This window comes from Artemia sp. Qi Xiang Cuo, chromosome 4, assembly GCF_049724085.1.
Source record: "Artemia sp. Qi Xiang Cuo chromosome 4, ASM4972408v1, whole genome shotgun sequence".
Classification (NCBI taxonomy): Eukaryota; Metazoa; Arthropoda; class Branchiopoda; order Anostraca; family Artemiidae; genus Artemia; species Artemia sp. Qi Xiang Cuo.
This window is the reverse complement of record NC_142797.1, coordinates 88,772,275-88,793,949: the sequence shown is the minus strand read 5'-3', so window position 1 is coordinate 88,793,949 and position 21,675 is coordinate 88,772,275. Positions and strand designations below refer to the sequence as shown.

The window sequence follows — 21,675 nt, the reverse complement described above, 5'->3', positions numbered from 1 at the left end:
GCCTTAATATCTTTAATTATTATTGGAGGAAAAAAAAAAGAAAAAAAAAATCACCAACCAAAATTGAAAACATTGCTTGACTTCATTATATAACTCTCGTTTTAAACTACCAGACATGGATAGCTATTGTTGCAACAAGGACAGTTTTACCGTTATATTAGGATAACTCAAATCATGTGTTAGTTTTATCCTTTCATAACGTGGTGTCAAAAAATGGATATAAAAATTAATGGAAATATGCTGAAACAAAGAGCTCAGATATTTTTTAGTAGAAAATGACAAATGAAACCATAAAGATGAAACATGATGAGTACAATACACCAGCCATTGCTGCATTGGAGCTTCACTGCTATTTTACTTTGGTTTCAGCGATTTTTGGGTTTCCCAAAAATGATTTTAGTCTTACTGTAAGAAGCTTCAGCCATTCAAAACGAAAATTTTTATTCAGGATTCCTAGTCCTTTGATGGATTTAAACAAAGATTTAGAGCCTTTTTAGCATCTGAGTGAAAAATCAGCAAAACTAAAAGCTGTAGCTTCTCATTCCGGGTGTGACCTATAGAGTAAACCTAATGTCGGTTCATTAGTCGGTTATTGGACAGCAGAGTTACCTAAAAACAATTAGGGGGAAGACTGTTGAATATACTACATACAAATAAATTGCAAACCGAACGCACTCGGTACTGACTCACACCTTGTCTTGCACAAATAAAAGTATTTGAATAAAGACTGATTTTTGAAAATTTTTTATGTACTAATAATGTTTCAATAAAGAATTTTTCAATTTCAAAAGTTTAAAATCTGTTGATTTAGAATATTTAGAATGTCTTATATTGCAAAAAAATTTTAAATGTTTAAAATTTTAACATTCAGTAACTTTTCTATTATTATGCAATGTTTACAATTGCAGATAGCACAGAGTGTTCTGTTTGCGGTCCAACCCACATCTGCAATCCCAAAGCCTCAACTCTCTGCTCATGTAAAGACAATTCTACCGATTGCTTTGACATGCCAATGCCACTTCGTTTTCAACTGCTTGAAGAAACCGATCTAGACGACCTAGAAACCGATGAATTCTTAGCTGCTGATCCGTTGAGCGGTTTTGGAAGGAGCAAAGAACTTGGAAGGGCTTTAAAAGGTAAGTTACTTTAATTTTTAAATATAAACATACCTACAATTCAATATTTTGCTTTTAAATTAGAAGTCAGATAATGTTTTTTATTCACTTTTTAGAAATTTTTTACTTCAAGAATAAAACAAGAAAATACTTTCCAAGTCCTCAATATTAAATTGAAAACCCCAAATTGTATTTTTCATTTGGAATTTTGATAAGCTTTGCGGAGGCAGACAATCTCGTTTGCACGAAATATCTACTCTTTACTATCATTTTAAAGTAGATTTACTTTATTTAATTAATCAATGAAATGAGCAAAAAATTAAACGTATTATAGGAGTCCTGTAACCAGATCCAATTTTAGACTAAACCTGTTCTTACCTGTAACCTGTTCTGTGTGACCCTGTTTCTTAATAATTTACCGTGATGGATTTTGTTCAAGCAAAAGTTATTTTCTCCACTTAAAAAATTTTTAGAAGAATTTTTTTTCAGTATTTGTTAAGTGGGGTTATTTGTGATACTTATAAATCTCAGCTGTCCAAAATTTAAAATACACTGTCTAAACAATAAACAATGTATACAATTTATAGGTTTAACCCCTGAGCCTTAAACTTTAAAATGAACTTTATAACTGTAGTTGGATGTGCAAAAAATGTTGAACCTTCATTTTCCTTCCTCTTACCTCAGAAAGAGCAGAATTTTTTTTTTTTTTTTAATATTGAAATTATTTTTGTATTCCAGGAAACCATTTTTATTCTGTATAAACTACTGGCCGTATCATTTTAAACAGAGCAAACACCCTTATTAGTTTTATGGTTCTTCTTTAAAATTTGGGTAAAATTTTACAATCGTTGAGTAAAGAAGAAAAAACAGCTTTTGAAACGCCACATCTGACATTTAATTTGACAAACCAAACCTCTTGCCGCTAAATAAAGCTGAAGATAAATTTCTGTAGAATTTGTGAGTATTCTTTTGGTGTATTGTTACGTAAATTAAACTTTTAAAGGTAATAAAGGCCATGTGTATAATCACTCGTTACACACAATGGTTTTTATTTAAAGAGTGATTTGTACCTTTTTTCTTCTACAGACCTAAATATTCTTATAAAATATTCTAATACCTAGGATAAGATATTATAATCTTTCTAAATATTCTATCTCTAGGAGTTTACACCCTCCCTTCAGGGGACGCCAGGCAGTTGGTTGAAATTTGAACTGGCACCCTGCATCAAATGCTAAGTATTTTAAATCTATAAAGACAAATAAGCGTTTTAGTTTGTATATATTGGGCGAAAATGCTTCTATATAATGTATTTGAGGAACAAAATTTGAATTTTAAGTATAAGGGGGCGGTAAATTTTGAATCCTCTTTTGCTAATGTCGATTCATATTTTTCATGCTGGCGTTAATAGGCCACTTAAGGCCCCGTAAGAAGGATTCTAGTTCTTGAGGGGGTCCGGTTTGTTTTCATAAAAGAAAGGCCATTATATACAAGGCTTTTTATAATAAAGACATTTTTTCAGGTTTTCCAAAATATCTGCCCCCGTGTCCACGATATCATCATAAGCTATGCCAACTTATAAATGGAGATTGTGTCCCAACTTTAACAAAAGGCTTATCATGTGAGTGCATGGAAAACTATGTCATGTCAAAAACAGGAACTTGCACCCCCATACAGGATATTGAAGATAGCGTTTACAGAGCTCAACTTTTGCTGCGAAACGATGCTCCTTGGTCTGAGGATCTGGCCGACAAAACATCTTACCGCTATTTAAGACTGAAGAGAAATGCGCTAAGATTTGTGAGTATTCCTAAGTAAATTCATTCTTATGCGCAATGAATTGTAACTAAAGAGTGATTTGTGCCATAATTAACCAAAGCCCTAAGAACCTAAATTTCATAACAGCAATCAGATTGAAAGAGTGTCATTTTTAGTGAAAGTAAAGTCAAATTGAAGCTTCAAACAAGTGGAATCTCTGTTGTGTTTTAGGAGCCACCTCTACTTTTCACGATAAGGTTTGAAATCTTTCTCTGAAACTTCACAAGCAATACTCTGACAAAATAATCATGATAATCGGATAAAACTACTTTTCACAGTACATTACGATTAGAAGGACTTATTGAGACGTATTTAATTTTAATGAATAACTTTCCAATTCACTGGTTTTGAGCGGGTAAATAAAACACTTAATTACCAACTAACTAAATGTTTTAATTTCAAAACTCATTTTGGTAGCAAATTATAAAACTTCTACATAAAACTTCATTGCAGTTGGATGGGAATAAGACGACCATTAGAAACTTTAGATTTTGACGGGATTGTGACGGCAATCCTTAGCATGAGCCGGTACTTTGATGACAATACAAAAGGAAATCTTTAGGGTTGCATTTTTACGCTTTCTTATCTCCACTTTTCACCGCGTGAAATTCATGCAGGAGCATGAAACTATGGTTTTTATCTTGATCAAATTCTTCCTTGATTCTTGTTAAACAAAAAAAAAGTTTTTTCAACTGAAAGTAAGGACAAACAGTAAAACTTAAAACAAACTAAAATAATTCTGTATATGAGGGGGGTTGACTCCTCCTCAATACATATATCGTGACACTAAAGTTTTTTTTTAAAGAACTTTGAAAAAAGGTTCTGATTCTTATTACACGGCCATTGTATTTCAGGAATTGTTCGTACAGAATTGAGACAAAAGATTGAATTTTAGCATAAGGAGCAGGGTATTGAGAAGTGAACTGATTTTCTGACTTTCAATATGTTGTATCGGTTAGAGTAGTATGAGAAATGTTGTATTATTAGTAGTTGTAACAATAACAGCAGTAACATTAATATTTGTAGTAGTATGCTCTTATTAGTTTATGCTGAGTTTAGTATCCCCCTCATGAGCCGTTACTAAGATTGGGCTGATACAACCTTTTGAAGATCTATAATCATGAATTATATTTTGATCTAGTTCAATTCTCCCCTTAAGATTTCTTCAAATTTTCAGTAAAATGTCCTTAGGCTTAGTAGTATCTACTACAGAAGCCGTAGTTATAGTAACAATAGTGGTATTAAGGGGAGTAGTAGTAACAGTTGCAGTAGCGGTAGTAGTAGTGGGTAAATATTGCCCTTTTCATCATTTGATCATACCCCTCTTCATTCCCTAAAAGTTCCAACTTAATTTCAAGTTGAACAGTCTAGCACTGTGATTCATAGTGTGCAGTTCTCCTGTACGGAGAGTACATTTTGTTCCCTGATGTCGGAGTATTTTAGTGTTCTGTGAAGTTTTGCTTGATGTTTTGCTAAAGCGGACTGAGTATTTTATGATTGTTAACCAACATAAGTGAGGATAGCGTTAACGAAAGATCATTTCGACCGAATAATGGATGATATGCTGGCAATCATATCCGAACTTCAACAGGAGAACAAGTTGTCAGGAGAACAAGGTCAAATCTAGTTGTTCATGGGCTTCCAAAATCCTCCACTAGCGAGGATCCTGTAAGTACAGTGAGATCGTTATTTGCTGATAGAATCTGTGTTCAAGACAATTCAGGCATTGATATTGAAAAATATTATAGAACTACGAAGAAAGGACTTGCTGGGTCTTATCGTACTACTGGGGCTTCGGGTTCAAAAAATAGTTTAGAATTTTGTGACATTCGCACGACCTAATGATCGTTAAATAATTATGCAAAACTGCGATAAGAAAAAAAGTCAGTAATAAGCCTGGCCGTGGATATAACGTCGGAACTTGCTAAGCACCGAAAGGAGCTTTTATCTTTGGGCATCAAATTGCGTAATTCTACTAAGAAGGAAAATTAGCGAAAGCAGAGTTGTGCAAACAGAGATCAATGTGTGGCTAGAAGTAAAAAAAAAACACTCCAAACGTGTCATGGAAAAAGCGCAACGACACTTATTATGATTTCCTTAATGCTATCTCAAATCCCCGAATTCCAGTGATGGAAGTTTCTTACTGATTATAGCGAATTTTTGCTGGTGTTTTTTCATTTGCGTAATTATCGGTTAAAGTCGGCTCCGGTTTTTGATATGGTACCCTGTTTTGTTCTTGGGTTTTCGAGGGATTATTTTCTGTTTCCATCTGTTTTTATTTTTTGTTTTGCAAAATAAGTTCAGTCAGTTTCTATTTTGTCTTCCTCACACGTTTCCTTTCCTCGCCGGCATGAACTCGGGTACCTCCAGATATATGTAAGTTAGAAGAGTTTTGTCAAATAATGAAGTAAACGGGAGTTGTTCAGAGTCTGGTATAGATTTTGCTCGACTAGAAAATGAAATTTTGGATCTCTCACATCTATTTGATGGTGAGATAATAAGAGGTGAAATTTTGAAATTTTTTGGCTTGTTTGAAACGTTCCTAAGCCAACAAAAGTCTTCTCTGGTCAATCTTCCAAATTATCATTCAGAGTTCCTTCTTAGTAAAGAGAAGTAAAAAAAGGGGGGCTAGCGTTTCTAACACTCGTTTCTAAATAATTACCTGATGCCTAATATCGAAGGAGTTTTTGAAGATCTTTTTATTGAATTAAATTTAGCTCCTAACAAAATAGTACTAATTGGTGAGATATACGACCCTCCTTCTGGATCAATCCCGGAATTTCTTGCTCTTCTGGAAAATATTTCTTAGAGGATACACTAATCAGAATATATTGCCTTGTTCCTGATGGGTGATTTTAATATAGATCTTGGTCTTCCGTTAAAAAAAAGACACAGTTGATTTTCTTTCAACGATGGCTGCACTCGGATTATAGCCTATCACTCTATTACTATTCCAACGCGTGTGATGCTAACGTCTCACACGATAATCGACAATATTTTTGGTTCAAGTTTCCTGACTTCTGCTTCTGTTTTAGTCTCAGATATGTCTGATCATTACCCCATTTTGGCATCTTATTCAGTTCCAGAACATGAAATTTCAAGTCACCAGAATAACCAAAATAGGAAATTTCTGAATTTATCGGATGATAATGTTAAACTTTTTCAAGAGAAAGTTGGTAAAATAGATTGGTCGTCATTGTATGAATTAAATAAAAAAAAGTTTTTTTTAACTGAAAGTAATAAGCGACATTAAAACTTAAAACGAACAGAAATTATTCTGTATATGAAAGGGGCTATCCCCTCCTCAATGCCTTGCTCTTTACACTAAAGTTGTTTATTGCTTTAAAAAATAAAGTCGTGTAACAGAGTCAAACTAGCATAAAGAGCGAGGCGTTGAGGATGGGACAGTGTCTTTCATATACGGAATAATTTCTGTTCGTTTTAAATTTTAATGTCACTCCTCATTTTCAGTTAAAAAAAACTTGTTTCTTTTTATTTGATTTCTGAACGTTTTTGAAGCAATACAGCTTTGATTTTGGCTCACCTTAAATGAATAATTAAAACGAAATTTGCATATTAATTTCACTTTTTTGGCTAAATGGCTTTCTCGAATTTTTTTCCGACATAACTTACGAATCAACTCAAATGACGAACTTCTATATTCGTATGTTTTTATTACGTGCAGTAGGGAATTTGCCCCTGAGTCAATACCTTGCTCTTAACGCTAAAGTTGAAATTTTGTTCAAATCACAAACCCCGGAATCCAAAGGCCGGTTAATTAAAATAGATAGCTCTTTTGAAAGTACTAAAAAAAACTTTAGCGTAAATAAAGTAATAATTTCTTAATAATTTAATAATTTTTGTTCGTTTTAAGTTTTAATGTTGCATCTTAGTTTCAGTTGAAAGAACTGTTTTTTTTTTATTTAATTTCTGACCGTTTTTTAAATAATGCTGGAAAATCCGGGCCCCCTTCATAGAAATGACCCTTCCCCCTAGGAAACATCCTCCATGGAAAGATCTTCCCCCGTTACCCCCTCTTCCAACCCTCCCCCTCCATCGGAAAAAGTCCCTCCTGAAACGTCTGTATACTTCCCATTAACCAGTACTAATTGTAAACAATGGGCAAAGTCCATAACTTGCAGGTCTTCCCCCGGGAACTGTGGGGCAAGAAGTCATCCTTAAAGACGTATTAATTAGATTTTCGACTATGCTGACAAACATGGTTAGGGGTTGTTTCCCCATTTTTTGAAAATAAGGCAAATTTTCTCAGGCACGTTACTTTTGATGAGTAAATCTAAACTTAATGAAACGTAAATATTTAAAATCATCAAAAAAAGCTGATTCTTTTGATGAATCTATTGATATCAAAATTTCGGTTTCTAGAGTTTCGGTTGCTGTTGAGCCGGGTCGCTCCTTAATTACAGGTCGTTACCACAAACCGTTTGATAAAATAATCTGGCTACCACTTTCCACCTGTTTAATTGTATTTATTGGAGGTGTAACGTACGGGGGTCACCACTTATTGATGCAAAAATGGTGCAAAGAGTTGCTATGCCACTTACTCGAGGGGGAGAACCCCTTGTCGGCCCAAAGTAGTGGGATTCCCACGGTTACTCCAACGGTTCCGTGTCTACTAGCGTGATGAAATGGTCCCAGGGCCACTTTTGAGGCCAAGGGTTACCGGTAATATTTCTAACTATCTCTTTACACTCGACCTAGGCTGAAAAGTTAAAAGAGTATATAGTATAAAAAAATCTTACTGTAATCAAGACACGCTACAAAAGGAACTCTAAACGGAACTTACGAAATCACACTTCTAATTCTCCAACTCGCTCAGCCACGAGTTGGGTGGTGGGTGAATTTTCCCAGCCAATCCGAGGGCTTACTAAGTTACTGGTCAACCTCCCTTACTGCGCAATTTAATACTTCGTGGTCTATTAACCAACTACGCAATTAGGAGGACATAAAATGGCGCCACAAAATAAAAGGAAAATTAATAATTATTACTAGGGGAAGGAAAATAATTAAGGGGCCAAAAGAAAAAAGAAGGACATTTATCAGAACAAACTGGGACCAAATGTTCCAGAAGTATGGTTTTGGAAAAAATAGAAAAATTCTGTGAAGAGAGTGTAGTCCGCAACTCCGGGAAGTTTTTCTCCCGTTATCCGTGGGTTTCTAAATTATCCTTGATTGTATAAACAAGAAGATGAGGATGTGGAAGAAATATTTCAGTGAAACAACGAAATGGTCATTAATATAACATAAAAAAAAATCGAAGCGTAAATTTCTAAGAAATGAACAGGAAAAGTATTTTTTAATAAATTTCAGATTTGTGGGAACAATGATAAAAAAATATGAAGTGTTACAAAATCAGTTTTAAAATTTGGATCTAAAATTTCTAATATATGCCAAAAAACCTGATCTTACAGGATGTAGCTATAGAAAATGAAAGTGAAATTCCATGGGTCTTAGCATCTTTTTTTTTAGTGAAGTTAGGAGGGATACGATAGATGAAGTTCCGATCTCTCATCACAGCTATAAACATTCTCTTCCTCCTCCGTGTTGGGATTCGATGGGGTTCATTCCCGTTTCTGATTTTGATTGAATAAATATACTTAAGAATCTGAAACGTAGTTCTTCATCAGGATATGATGGAAGTAATGCCAAAATTGTAAATGAAAGTGCTCAAGTTGTGGTTCAACCACTTACTTTTTTTGTTGAACCTTTCATATGAAACAGGTACTTTTCCTGATGATCTAAAGAAAGCAAGAGCAATTTCTCTTTTCAAAGGGAGAGGTTCTTCAGATGTGTCTAATTATAGGTCGAGTTCACTCTTATAAACTTCTTCAAAAATTTTGGAAAAAGCAATACATAAACAGCTTGCAAATTCATTGTAATTGAAGGGTTTTCTGAATTTGAGACAATTTGGCTTGGATCCTGGTAAAATTCCTGTTGCAATACTTTTGGACACTAAAAAGGCGTTAGTTTTATATGCCATGATATCCCGCTTCGTAAGTTAGACCATATTGGGGTGAAATGTCATCTTTTTCATGGTTTCAAAGTTATCTCGAAAATAGAGTAATTACAAATGAGAATAATCATACATCTTTGAAAAGATTGAATTTCAAAGTCCCTCATGTTTTGATTCGTCGCCCTTTTCTATTTATAATTCACATTAACGACTTAGAGTTTACTTTTGATCACTCCCCAGCTTGTTGCTGCAATTTGTGCCTTCACACTTCACTGTCTGGCAGGGATGGCTCGCAGGACCAAGGCCTGCAGGTTGAGATCCCACCATTTAAACGACTCCTATGTCACATTATCCGTCTCGTGAAAATCTATTATAATTAACCTTCTGTCATTTATACTTATCTACGGAGACAAAGAAGGAGCTAAAACGGATTACATCATGCGTGCTGAGAACAGCTATGTTTGTATTTGCCTGTTCTTCAAGGTGGACCACCGCTGGACAATCTTGTTTAGGTTAATGGCATCGGTGATGTCTTTTTCATTTGCCAACAATATAAGCAATCTAGTCAAAAATCAACTATAGCAGTTCTCAGCAAATTCTTAATAAGCTAGAGTTTGCTAGATATCCTTTTGGCAGCAGCAACTGTAACAGGTGGTTTAGCTGCCAATTTGCAAAGGCAATTGGCTTGCTTAAGCTGCCGGTGCCAGCAATTTCATTCGCCTAGGACTTCTCTGAAGCAAGTAGCGCCATGGCAAAGCTGAAACAAAACTTCAAGCTCTACTTGAAAAGCAGTAGAATCTGAATGTCTTTCTTGGTTTGGGAAAAGACGTTGTTGCTAGCTCAGAATTTGCAACTGAAACCCTTTTTTAAAGGAGGTTAAAGTTAGGATCAAAATTGCTGAAAATTGCCAAGGCAAGCTCTGAGTTTATCTCTCATCATTTTAGTCCAACTTTCGAGCAGGATTCTAAAATGTTGTCTATAGAACTGATACCTTGAGATCTCGGCTTGACTCTGATCTCGGCCGTCAAAACAAGGCGGTCCAAGTCGCCAACGATGATAACTGACAAAATCTGCCCCTGGATCGACTTCTCTGATTCTGGCAAACACTTTTGCGCTGTCAATGAAATTGTTCATTTCATCCTCCAATATTCTTTTTAAAAGTTTCTTCATAGCTTCAAGCATCTCTACTACGCCGATGATATTGATCTCTTCTTTAAGTTTTCTGTTGCTATCCTGATCATGTACATGTTTTTTTCATAAAGATGAGGCAAGCGATAAATTCAAAGCTTATGCATTTAACTTCACATTGGTGTTCTTTATGTGTTTTGTTTCGTAAATGACTGAAGCTATTGCTTCAAACAAAGTAACGACTGCTTAAATGGTTTCAGCCCTTGCATTTTATCGAGTCCGTGATATGCTTCGGAGACAAAGGCTCTTTTCAATCGAAGGAAGTTTTTCTTTATAGGTAGCAAAATACTTTGTATATGAAGAGAAGAACCAGGTATCGCAATTGCATAGTCATTAGACCGGGAAGCCATTTTATCCAGAAGAATTCCTCTCCTTGACAATATTTCTATTATACGTTCTGCCATACCCTGCCTGGTTTTGTAATTAGCCTCTCTAACATCTAATAGTCTGTTTCTAGGTGTCCTTTTCGAGCTGGGTTTGCGGATTACTCCCGCGAGATTATTAGAATGTGAAGCATCGGGTATTCTATCACAAAATAAAATTCTGAATCCAAAAGTTCGTCGAAGATTTTCTCCCTGACTTCTGCTGAAAGAAAGTCAATGAACTCGTTGTGAGGAATTCTGGGTACATAGCTACATTTATATCCTTGGATATCAAGAGCTGTCATATATCTCGCTAGAAGTTGAATAATTTGAAAAAAATTACAGTTTTGTTCTTCAGTTATCTTAAAGCCAATGCCCTCTCTCGTTAAGGTCCCTGCAGCATCGGAAAAATTTCACAAGTCTCCTGTTTTTCTCCACGCTTTGCTTGCTGCAAAACATTAGTTTGAGTGCTTTTATTAAGTAAGAAATCCCCGTGAATGCTGTTATTGACGAAATTAAAAAAAAAACGAATAAAGCTGCATTTTCTGACTATGAAGAGAAATGACTAGCCAGTTTTCCTTTCTTCGCCTTTTCTTTGCTCTTCATTTTGTACCATTGGCGCAGATCGGCTTCCACTCAAGTTTTTTCGAATTGGTTGCTCCTGGGAACACAGGAGAAAAATAAACAAAAAAAGAAGAAGGCAGAATCTTTCTCGATATTGTATACTAGGAACTGATAATACTCATACCCTGGATGAAAACACCGCTTTTATTTTTCATATTGAAGGATCAACTGGCAGACACTCAGCTGTGGTTGATGAAGACCAGATGAAATAAGTTACTGTCTTGGGTTTTTTCTACAGATTGGCATCCTTACTCCTGGACCATTTTGAACTATACTTTCAAAATCGTCACTGCAACTCTCGAGAAAAACTCCACTAATTGTTGAATTGTTATGAAGTTCTTCAGTAAAATTGTTAACTCTTCACATAGCTCAAACACAGAAGACGGTGCACGCTGCATTTCCGCCAAAACATCTCTTGCATTCAACGTAAAATATTTCCAGACAGTCTTAAAAATGTCATTGGAACCAACAACTAATGATATAGTGCATTTGAGCTCGGTAAAACATTAAAACAACTTGTTGGGTCTTTGGTTGGAAACATCTTTCCTTATATTTGAATCCTTCTCGTAATCCGTGTTGATTGATGGCGTGATATCAGAATTACCGTAAACTGCTAGAGGCACACATTTGAAATAATTTTTGCCTAATATCTGTTTGTTAGAAGTTTTAACGTCACTCATTACTTTTGTTTCAGGCAAAAACTTACCTCCTGCCTTGTATGAGCCATCACATAGTCAGAGGCAACGCTGTAGCGTTGCCTATAGTAAAGGTCATACGGCTCCAATGTTTTATTATTATTTTTTTTCCAGAAGCACTTCATATGGGAGGGGTCGTCGTAGAAACTTCAAAGGGGGCTCATTCGATTGGAAATCGAGAGTTCCAGTGCCCTTTTAATAGTCAAAAATGATTAGAGGGCAACTAGCCCCCCCCCCCCACGCTCATCATTCCCCCAAGCACATCCAATCAAAATTTTGAGATAGACATTTTGTTCAGCGTAGTTGGTTTCGAGATCGAAAATATGTTTTTGAGCAGAACACTCCCCCACAACCCTCAGGGCAAGGGTTTTAAGGTATGCCCTGGGGGCATATGAGGTTTTTATAGAAGGCGTTGTCGTAAAAACCTCAAAACAGGCTCATTCGATTGGAAAATAAAGGGCTAGTGCCCTTTTTAAAAGTCAAAAGTGATTGGAGTGCAACTAGCCCCCCCCCCCCACGCCCATCATTTCCCCAAACATATCCAATCAAAATTTTGAGATACCCATTATGTTCAGCGTAGTTGATTTCCAGATAGAAAATATGTTTTTGACGAGGACACTCCCCCACAACCTTCAGGGCAGGGTTTTAAGTTATGCCCTGGGGGCATATAAGGTTTTTATAGAGGGCGTTGTCTTAGAAACTTCAAAAAAGGCTCATTCGATTGGAAATTCAAAGGAATAGTGCCCTTTTTAATAGTCGAAAGTGATTGGAAGGCAACTAGCCCCCCCCCCCACGCCCATCATTCCCCCAAACACATCCAATCAAAATTTTGAAATAGCCATTTTGTTCAGCGTGGTTGATTTCCAAATAGAAAATATGTTTTTGAGAAGGACAATCCCCCAAAACCCTCAGGGAAAGTGTTTAAGCTATGCCCTGGGGGCATATAAGGTTTTTGTAGAAGGCGTTGTCTTAGGAACTTCAAAAAAGGCTCATTTGATTGGAAATTCAAAGGGCTAGTGCCCTTTTTAATAGTTGAAAGTGATTGGAGGGCAACTAGCCCCCCCCCCGCGCCTATCATTCCCCAAAACACATCCAATCAAAACTTTGTGATAGCCATTTCGTTCAGCGTAGTTGATTTTTTGATAGAAAATATGTTTTTGAGGAGGACACTCTCCCACAACCCTTAGGGCAATGGTTTTAAGTTATTCCCTGGAGGCATATAAGGTTTTTGTAGAAGGCGTTGTCGCAGAAACTTCAAAAAAGAATCATTCAATTCGAAATTCAAAGGGCTAGTGCTCTTTTTAATAGTCAAAATTGATTTGAGGGCAACTAACCGCCCTCTCACGCCCACCTTTCCCCAAACACATCCAATCAAAATTTTGAGACAGCCATTTTATTAAACGTAGTTTTAAGGTTTGGAAATTAGGTCTTTGAGGATAACAACTCCCCCACAGCCCTCGGGGCAAGGGTTGCAATTTAAGGATTCTCTGAATCTTTCATATTATTTTTTATGGAAGGGATACTCGTATAAACTTTAGAGAGGGCTCATTTGATTTGGAATTGAAAGTTCTTGTTCAATTTTTAAGAGTCAAAAGAGATTGGAGGGCAACTAGACCCCCCCCCCCTTCTCTACGCCCTAAATGTATTAGATAAAAAAAAATTTAAATAGTTGAAAGGTTAAGTAACAAAGCTCTGGCGTCGACAAAACCCCCAGGGCCCGGGTCAGGAAGGGATTCTTGTATAAACTTCAGAGAGGGCTCATTTGATTGGAAATTGGCAGTTCTAGTCCATCTCTTACGAGTCAAAATCGATCAAAGGGCAAATACCCCCCCATGCCCTTTTTCCCCACCCCTCCCGTTGAACTAATTATGTTTAAAACTGAAGGCCCAATGAGAGTTAGAATTATTTGGTATTAACACACACCTATTAGGCATTTGCTCTCCTCCCTAACAAGGAAAGAAACAGAGAGTGTAAGGCAGTGGCAGATCCAGGGGAGGGGCGAGAGGGGTGCCCCCTAACGTAATCTAAAGTAATGTAGTTTACTTAATTAACGCAAGATTGCGTTAATTAAACATTCTCCTTAAGTAAGTTTATCAGATCAACCTATTTTGCCCCCCCCCTCCCCCTAGATCCTGGATCTGCCCCTGGTGTAAGGGCACTATAAATTTTAATTTGTAGTTCAATGAACCCCGTTCCAAAGTTTATGCGACCACCTCTTCCACATAAAGTGCCCCTGGAAAAATAAATAAGTATTAATTCATTGAACCCTTATGGCACTTTACTTAGGTAACGCTATAGCATTGCTTCCGACCTAAAATAGAAATTTCAGCTTCCATTTTTATGAATATCCAAAATTGTCTGAGGGGAATATGTTTGGGGGAGCATATTCCACGGCTGGGAAATTTCTGCTGGGTGGAATTTAACGCGGGGGATTTATCAGCAGGAAAAGAAAATGTTCTTTGAGGGGGAAGGAATTTCCCAGGAATGGGTTTTCCAAATGTGAATTATTCAGGGAGGGGACGACTAAACCCATTCAATAATATTCTAAATTTTACACCTGAAAGTTACGGGAATAAAAAATCAACGGAAATGTCAGAGATAGCACTTCAGGTTCCTTTAGACGATTTTGTTCGTGTCTTTTTTAAAAAAAAGACATTTTCAAAAGACAGATTATTTTCATTTGTTTTACTTTCTCTGTTGCTGCTCAATTATGCATGTGAGGGGGAGACTTCTCCCCACCACTGTCTCCGCTAAGGTTTCAGTTTTTATCTCAAGCCTTAAAAATGAACGCAATGCGATAAAAGTATAACTCAAAATATCATATATAGAATAATAAATGCACATAACGCGGAACAATTAATCAAAATTGCATAATATGAGTTGAGGCTCACCCAAATGATGGGCCAGGGGGCTCACCATTCCACAATCTATGAAATCAATCCTGCAATAACTGAAAATAAGAAGTATTTTTGAATATTTTAACGTCTTCCACAGCTTAAACGGTCCAACATTCTACAACCCAATGAGTCTGTCTAATCTCCTAAATCTGGAACAGAGGAGATAAGTGAAGTTCCGCCCCGTCTTGGATGATTCTCCAACATCACCCTCCCCCTCTCGTACTATCTACGCTAAACTTTTCTTCCCTCTGCCAACTACTCCGCCCCCATACCAAAGACTTTAATAAGGTAAAGTTTTGTATGGGAAGATTACATAGTAAATCTATTATAATTATCGAATTACAAGGTTAAAATACATACTCTGTGATAGATACAAAATTGCTTTGGCACACAAAATCCTATTAAGGTCAATTCCAAACAGTCGTGATCCCTTTGTGTCAGCAAGTGAAATGGTTAAAACACTCTTATTGGCGCAATTTTTTCAATCCAGTCATTGTTGCCAATCGCTGTCCACAAGTTATGCAAGCTGTCTATTGTTCATATATAAGGTTCTTATCAAAGAGGTAATCGTATAGACTTTGAAAAAAGCCTCATTCGAAAGTTCTAGATCCGTTTTTTAAAGTCAAGAATAATCGGACAGTAAGCAACCCCCCCCCCCCCCATGTAATAGAAGTTGAAACTTTTTGTAATCAAAAACGAACAAAAATTAATTAAAAAAACACTTTCCGAAAAATAAGTTTTTCAAAGAAAAGTAAAGGCCTTTTTAAACTTAAGCTCAGGAGATATGAATACCTGTTAAAATTCAAAATTCAAAACGACCAGAAACTACTATTAAAGAATAAATGAAACCCAAAACGAGCAGAAATTAAATAAACAATCATAGCAAAAAACATACAACAATTAATAATATAAATTAATCAATAGATTTTAACTCGAGTAGTGCTTATATTGAATATTACAATCAAGCTTAAAACGAAAAAAAAAATAATTTGCTATTGAAGTTTAAATGAAACTTTAAACGAACAGAAATTAAATAAACGACCAATGTGAACAAACATACAATATTTTTTTAATGTAAATGAATAAATAAATCTTAAAACGAGTTAAACTTAAATTGAATACGCAAATCAAGTTTGAATCGAATAAAAATAACTACAAACAAGAGTTTGGGTATCGCCTCATTGCAGAAGCCTAAAACCTACTGTGTCATCGCTTTACTGAAAACGAATTATATTACAAATGTTTTCTTTTCTACTTAATATTGAAAATAAATACTAAAATTACAGTAAAATTTTGAACTGATGAGCTTTCAGCAATTAATATAATTATACATCAAATATTCAGTTTAATTTATTAGTTATTTCCAAGATTGGTCAAGACAAATACAGTTTCACTACAAATAAAATTTGGATACTTTAACTGCAAAAACCTAAAGCCTTCTGCGTCATTGGCGCTCCACTGAAAACGAATTACTCTTATATTACAAATTTATTCTTTTCCAGTTCTTACAGCATTGAAAATGAAAGAAAAAATTACAGTGAACAAAAATCTTGAACTGATGGATCTTTCAACAATTAATATCATTTTATATCTAATGTTCAATTTTAGTTTATTTATACTTTCCAAGACTGTTCAAGACTCTTATAGTTTTCAGTAAAGCGCCAATGACGCAGTAGGTTATAGGCTTCTGCAGAGAGGCGATACCCAAACTCTTGTTTGTAGTTATTTTTATTCGATTCAAACTTGATTTGCATATTCAATTTAAGTTTCACTCGTTTCAGATTTATTTTTTCGTTTGCATAAATATATATTGTATGTTTGTTCGCATTGATTGTTTATTTAATTTCTGTTCGTTTTAAGTTTCATTTATACTTTAATAGCAAACTATTTTTTTTTTGTTTTAAGCTTGATTTTCATATTATTAAGATCTATTTATTCATTTATATCATTACTTGTTGTATGTTTTTTGCTATGATTGTTTATTTAATTTCTGTTCATTTTGGGTTTCATTTATTCTTTAATAGTAATTTCTGGTCGTTTTGAAATTTGAATTTTAACAGGTATTCATATCTCCTGAGCTTAAGTTTAAAACGGCCTTTACTTTTCTTTGAAAAACTTATTTTTCGGAAAGTTTTTTTTAATTAATCTTCAAAAGCACTTCTGTCATAGGGAAAAAATTCTAGGTAAACAGCCACGTCTTGCTTTCCATTCTCAAGCGTTGTATCCCTCTCAACCTCGTATCGTAATCGACTTCTTTTTCGCTATCGTGAATACACTTGCTTTAAAAGGGTCTCCTGGAACTTCTTTTCTTAGAATTATAATTATTTTTCCATTATGTTTAGAAATTTCTTACCTTCTTTTCCACTTGTAGTTCAAATTTTACCAACAATCCGACAATGTGGGACCATTAACAGAATTTCAAGGCCAGTTGCAAGGCTATGAGACCCGTCCCTTCAAGCCTGGTTCAATGTAAACGACTGTCACTGACTGAATTGAGCATCTGAATGGAACTGGATAAGGCCAAAACTGACGAATTAAATGACTTCATAAGAAGTAGGGGCTATATCTGAATGATCAGACAAAAGCAAAACATACGCAAGCATAAGCAAGATTTTCAAACAGTTCGTGGTAACGAACTGAAAGTAAGGAGCAACCCGGCTCAATGGTAACCGAAACTCTAAAAACGGAATTTTGATCCCAGTAGATACATCAAAAAATCACACTTTAATGTTGATTTCAAATATATAGGTTTCATCAAGTTTAGTCTTACCCATCAAAAGTTACGTGCCTGAGAATATTTGGCTGATTTTCGAAAAAAGGGGGAAAGACCCCCTAAAAATTATAGAACCTTAATGAAAATCACACCACCATATTCAGCGTATAAGAGAACCCTACTGTAGAGGTTTCAACCACCTTTATACAAAAATGTGGAATTTTGCATTTTTTGCCAGAAGAAAGATCACGGATGCGTGTTTATTTATTTATATATTTTTGTTTTTTTCCAGGGGTGATCGTATCGACCCAGTGGTCCTAGAATTTCGTGGGAGGGCTGATTGGAACGGAAATTACAAGTTCTAGTGCCCTTTTTAAGTGACAAAAAAAAATGGAGGGCAACTAGGCCTCCTCCCACGCTCATTTTTTCCCAAAGTCACCCGATCAAAACAGAAATTATTCTGTATATGACAGGGGCTGTCCCCTCCTCAACACCTCGCTCTTTACGCTAAAGTTTGACTTTCTCACAACTCTATTTTTTTTAACAATAAAAAACTTTAGTGTAAAGAGCAAGGCGTTGAGAAGGGGACAGACCCTTTCATAAAAAGAATAATTTCTGTTCGTTTTAAGTTTTAACGTCGTTCCTTACTTGCAGTTAAAAAAAACTTGTTTTTTTTATATTTAATAAGGGATAAGATGCTACCAGTCTGGTCCCTTTAAAACCTGGTTTAATTTAAACGACTAATTGAAAAACGACATTCAAAAATCAAAATTAAACGATAGTATTAAACGACTCTATACTATTTATAAGCAAATTTAGTATTTTATTTTTACAATTGGAACTGAGTTTTGTCCACCAGTGCTTTAGCGTGAAGTTTAAAAATGCAATAGTGTTCCCATGAGAAGGTAATATAACTTAGATTGTCTCAGAATTGAGCACCTGGGACCTCAATGAGGTCAAAATAAACGATGTATAGGGGAGACTGGGGTACCTCCGCACACGGGGCACCTCCAGACATCGAACCTGTTGGCTTTGCTATCTAGCGGAAAAATTGGAAAAAAATCACAAAGATGTGCCATTTTACTGTTCATCTTGGAGGCAAGATGGCACTTCCATCAAATAGCATAGCAGTGAGTCAGTCGGTAATAAGACTTTAAAGATACAGCTGCCAATTGTTTCGCGTGATGATAAAAGTGAAATAGAGAGGTAAGTTTTATAGATACATTTAATGTAATGTTCTAGGAACAAGCAAAACGAACCCAAATATGCTTCCTCTACATAAGATTGACGTAACTCTAGGTGTTCTTTGGTTATGACTCTTTTCTTCTGAAAGGCTCCTTAGGGGCACCTCCGGACAATTTTTTGGGGCAGGTTTGGACACTGTCCGGAGGTGCCCCGATGATTTGAGCAGCCATTGGTGTTTTTTTCTTTCATTTTTAAAAGGAAAGGAAGGATTGATGATATAATTAGATGTATGAAAGAAGCTGAAAAAATTGCGGTTCTCGAAGAGCGTATTCGTATTAAAACGCGAAAATCTATATGGGCTGCCGATCCTGAATTAAAGAATTATAAAAATAAGGCAAAACTTTGGTTGCGAATTTGGGTTGAGTGTGGTAGACCTGCGTCGGGGTCTGTTGCGGATATAAAGCAGAAAACAAAGAATGAATATAAAAAGTACCTTAAATCCATTCGTTATAAGGGTATGGAATTTCCAACATCTAAGAATGATTGGTCTAAATTGATTAATTCTGAGAAGCTGGATAAAAGTGATCTTCATAAAAGTGATTCGATTTCTAGTTCAGCTTGGTATGATTATTATTCGTCAATTTTTTCCAAAATTAACTTTTTCGTGAAGTCACATTATTCTCGGTTACTTTCTAAAATTCTTCCGCCTTCGCTTCATCAGGGCCATATTATTCCAGTATCAGTAGCTGCTGTTGAAAGTGCAATTAAGCAACTGAAATCTTCATCCGTTGATATTGATGGTATTAGTGCAAATAATATAAATCCAAAGTGTGTTGTTCTTTTATTTCATTTGCAGTTGTTGTTCCAAATGTGTTTAACATCTTCGCTGGTTCCGGATAGCTTTCTTTGTGGAACTGTCACCTCAATATTAAAACGAGGAAAACTCCCTTCTCATTGTTCATCTTATCGCCCTATAACCACTGCGTGTAACTTGAGTAAAATCCTCGAATATATTTTACTTCCTCATTTAAATGAAAATATAAATTTCGGATCGAATCAATTTTGGTTTCAATCTGGTATTGGTTGTCAACATGCACACCGTGTTCTTTCTTCCGCCCTGAAGAATAGCCTGGCTGAGGGGTCGCCACTTTATATGTGCACTTTGGACCTTTCTAAAGCTTTTGACAGTGTAGTCCATAGTCAAGCTTTTTTCTCCTTTTTTAATAATGGTGTAAATCTTTCAGTTATTTTTCTTCTTCTTTTTTGGTATGAGAATTATTTCCTCCGAATTAATAAATCTGGACCTCCGTTTGTCCTTGTACGTCGGGGTGTGAAACAGGGAGGGGTTTTATCACCTAGTATATTCAAAATGTGTATTTCTGGTATATTAGATGAAATTAGATCAAAATATTTCATTGGACTTTCAGATGTTTCTTATCTTGCTTATGCGGATGATCTTCTACTTTTATGTAAAACTAAGCAAGGTCTCTCTTTATGGTCTCAAAAGTTTCACGTTTATTTTCTAAAATTGGTCTTTCTCTTAATGTTGAGAAATGCGAGTTTCTAGTTTTTAATGGTCCGACTTCCTCTAATGTTCCCTTAGTTTGTCGCGGTTTTTCTATACCCTCTGTTTCCGCCTTTCGGTGGTTGGGTATTACTGTTACTAATTCAATTTCTAGCTTACGGCAGTGCACTGTTCGTGATGTTCAAAAGAAAATTGAAATGGGATATTCTAAGATTGTTGCCAATCGAGGGAAGTATAATAGACGTGCATTGGGTAGGCTATATTCTACATTCTGTGATCATTCTGTCCTTTATCTTTCTGGTCTTTATCCCCTTCTTAAGAAAAAAGATGTTAAGCAGATCCGGATATTGTAAATTTTTACTTTATCTCCCCCCCTGGCATAGTAATGGTAAGATAACTCGTAAGTTTGAAGTCCCTGATATAACAGCAAAGTTGGCCGTGCTGCATGGAAGGCTGTCGGATTCAGCTTTTTGTCGTTTTTCGCCTCATCATCCTTTGGTCCGTCTGTTCGGTTAATTTCATTGTAGTGTACTTTATTTCATTTTCTCTTTGGTCTTTTTTTTTTTTCCTTGTGTTACTCCACAAGTGTCATAACTTGTTATGACGCGGGTTAAAAATAAATTATTATTATTATAGCACCTAGTAAGTGCTTAATAACTGAGTTTTACTGAAGGCAGCATTTTTCTTTCCAGAAATGGTGCGAAATTATATCCCTACTAAGTCCGAGCCAAACGAAGAAGCTATCAAACAAGGGCTAAAAGCCATACAAGATGGAGATTCGGTCAGAAAAGCGGCCAAGACCCATGGACTAGCTGCTTCAACATTATTTGATCGCTTGAAGAAGTCAAAATCAGCCAACGAGACTAGTGTGGATGAAGGAATAGCCAGATCAGCCAATTTGAAACGAGGAAAGTATTCCACCCGTCAGGTTTTCACTGACGATCAAGAGGAAAAACTTAAGACTTACCTTCTTCGTTCCTGCGAACTTCACTATGGTTTGACTTTAGCACAAACTCAGAAGCTGGCATATCAATATGCAGTGAAGCTGAGGGTCTCTTATCCCAAGAACTGGGATGAAAAGTGTGCCGCCACATATGACTGGTCATATGGATTTATGAAGCGTCATCCAGAGCTGAGTCTTCGGAAACCTGAGAACACCAGCCTGGCCAGGGCTTCAGGATTCAATCCCTTCAATGTAAACTCGTTCATGAATAATCTTGAAGCTTTATACAATCGGCACCGCTTCACACCTGAACGAGTGTACAACCTAGACGAAACCGGAGTAACAACTGTCATGGATAGCCCTAAAGTCATAGCGAAATCTGGTATAAAGCAAGTGGGCAAGGCCGTTGCTGCTGAGCGGGGGAGTTAGTTACAGTGTGTTGCATCGTTAATGCCATCGGGAACACCGTCCCCCCAGCGTTTGTGTTCCCACGCGTGCACTTCAGAGAACACATGCTCCATGGAGCACCACCTGGTAGCCTTGGGTTAGCTTTCCAGTCTGGTTGGATGACTGGACCGAACTTCTTAGAAGTTATGAAGCACTTCGTCAAGCACACTCGATGCGACAAGGAGAATCCGGTGT

The 21,675-nt window shown here is 36.1% G+C and overlaps 1 protein-coding gene across 1 annotated transcript in view; it reads left to right on the top strand.

Moving 5' to 3' along the window:
- Window positions 1–21,675, top strand: part of LOC148953602 (uncharacterized) — a 45,161-nt gene that overhangs the window by 4,172 nt on the left and 19,314 nt on the right. Inside the window, exons 2-3 of the mRNA XM_089088025.1 lie at window positions 909–1,136; window positions 2,635–2,912. Coding sequence (XP_088944151.1) covers window positions 909–1,136; window positions 2,635–2,912 — 506 coding nt within the window. The remainder of the gene's footprint in view (window positions 1–908; window positions 1,137–2,634; window positions 2,913–21,675) is intronic.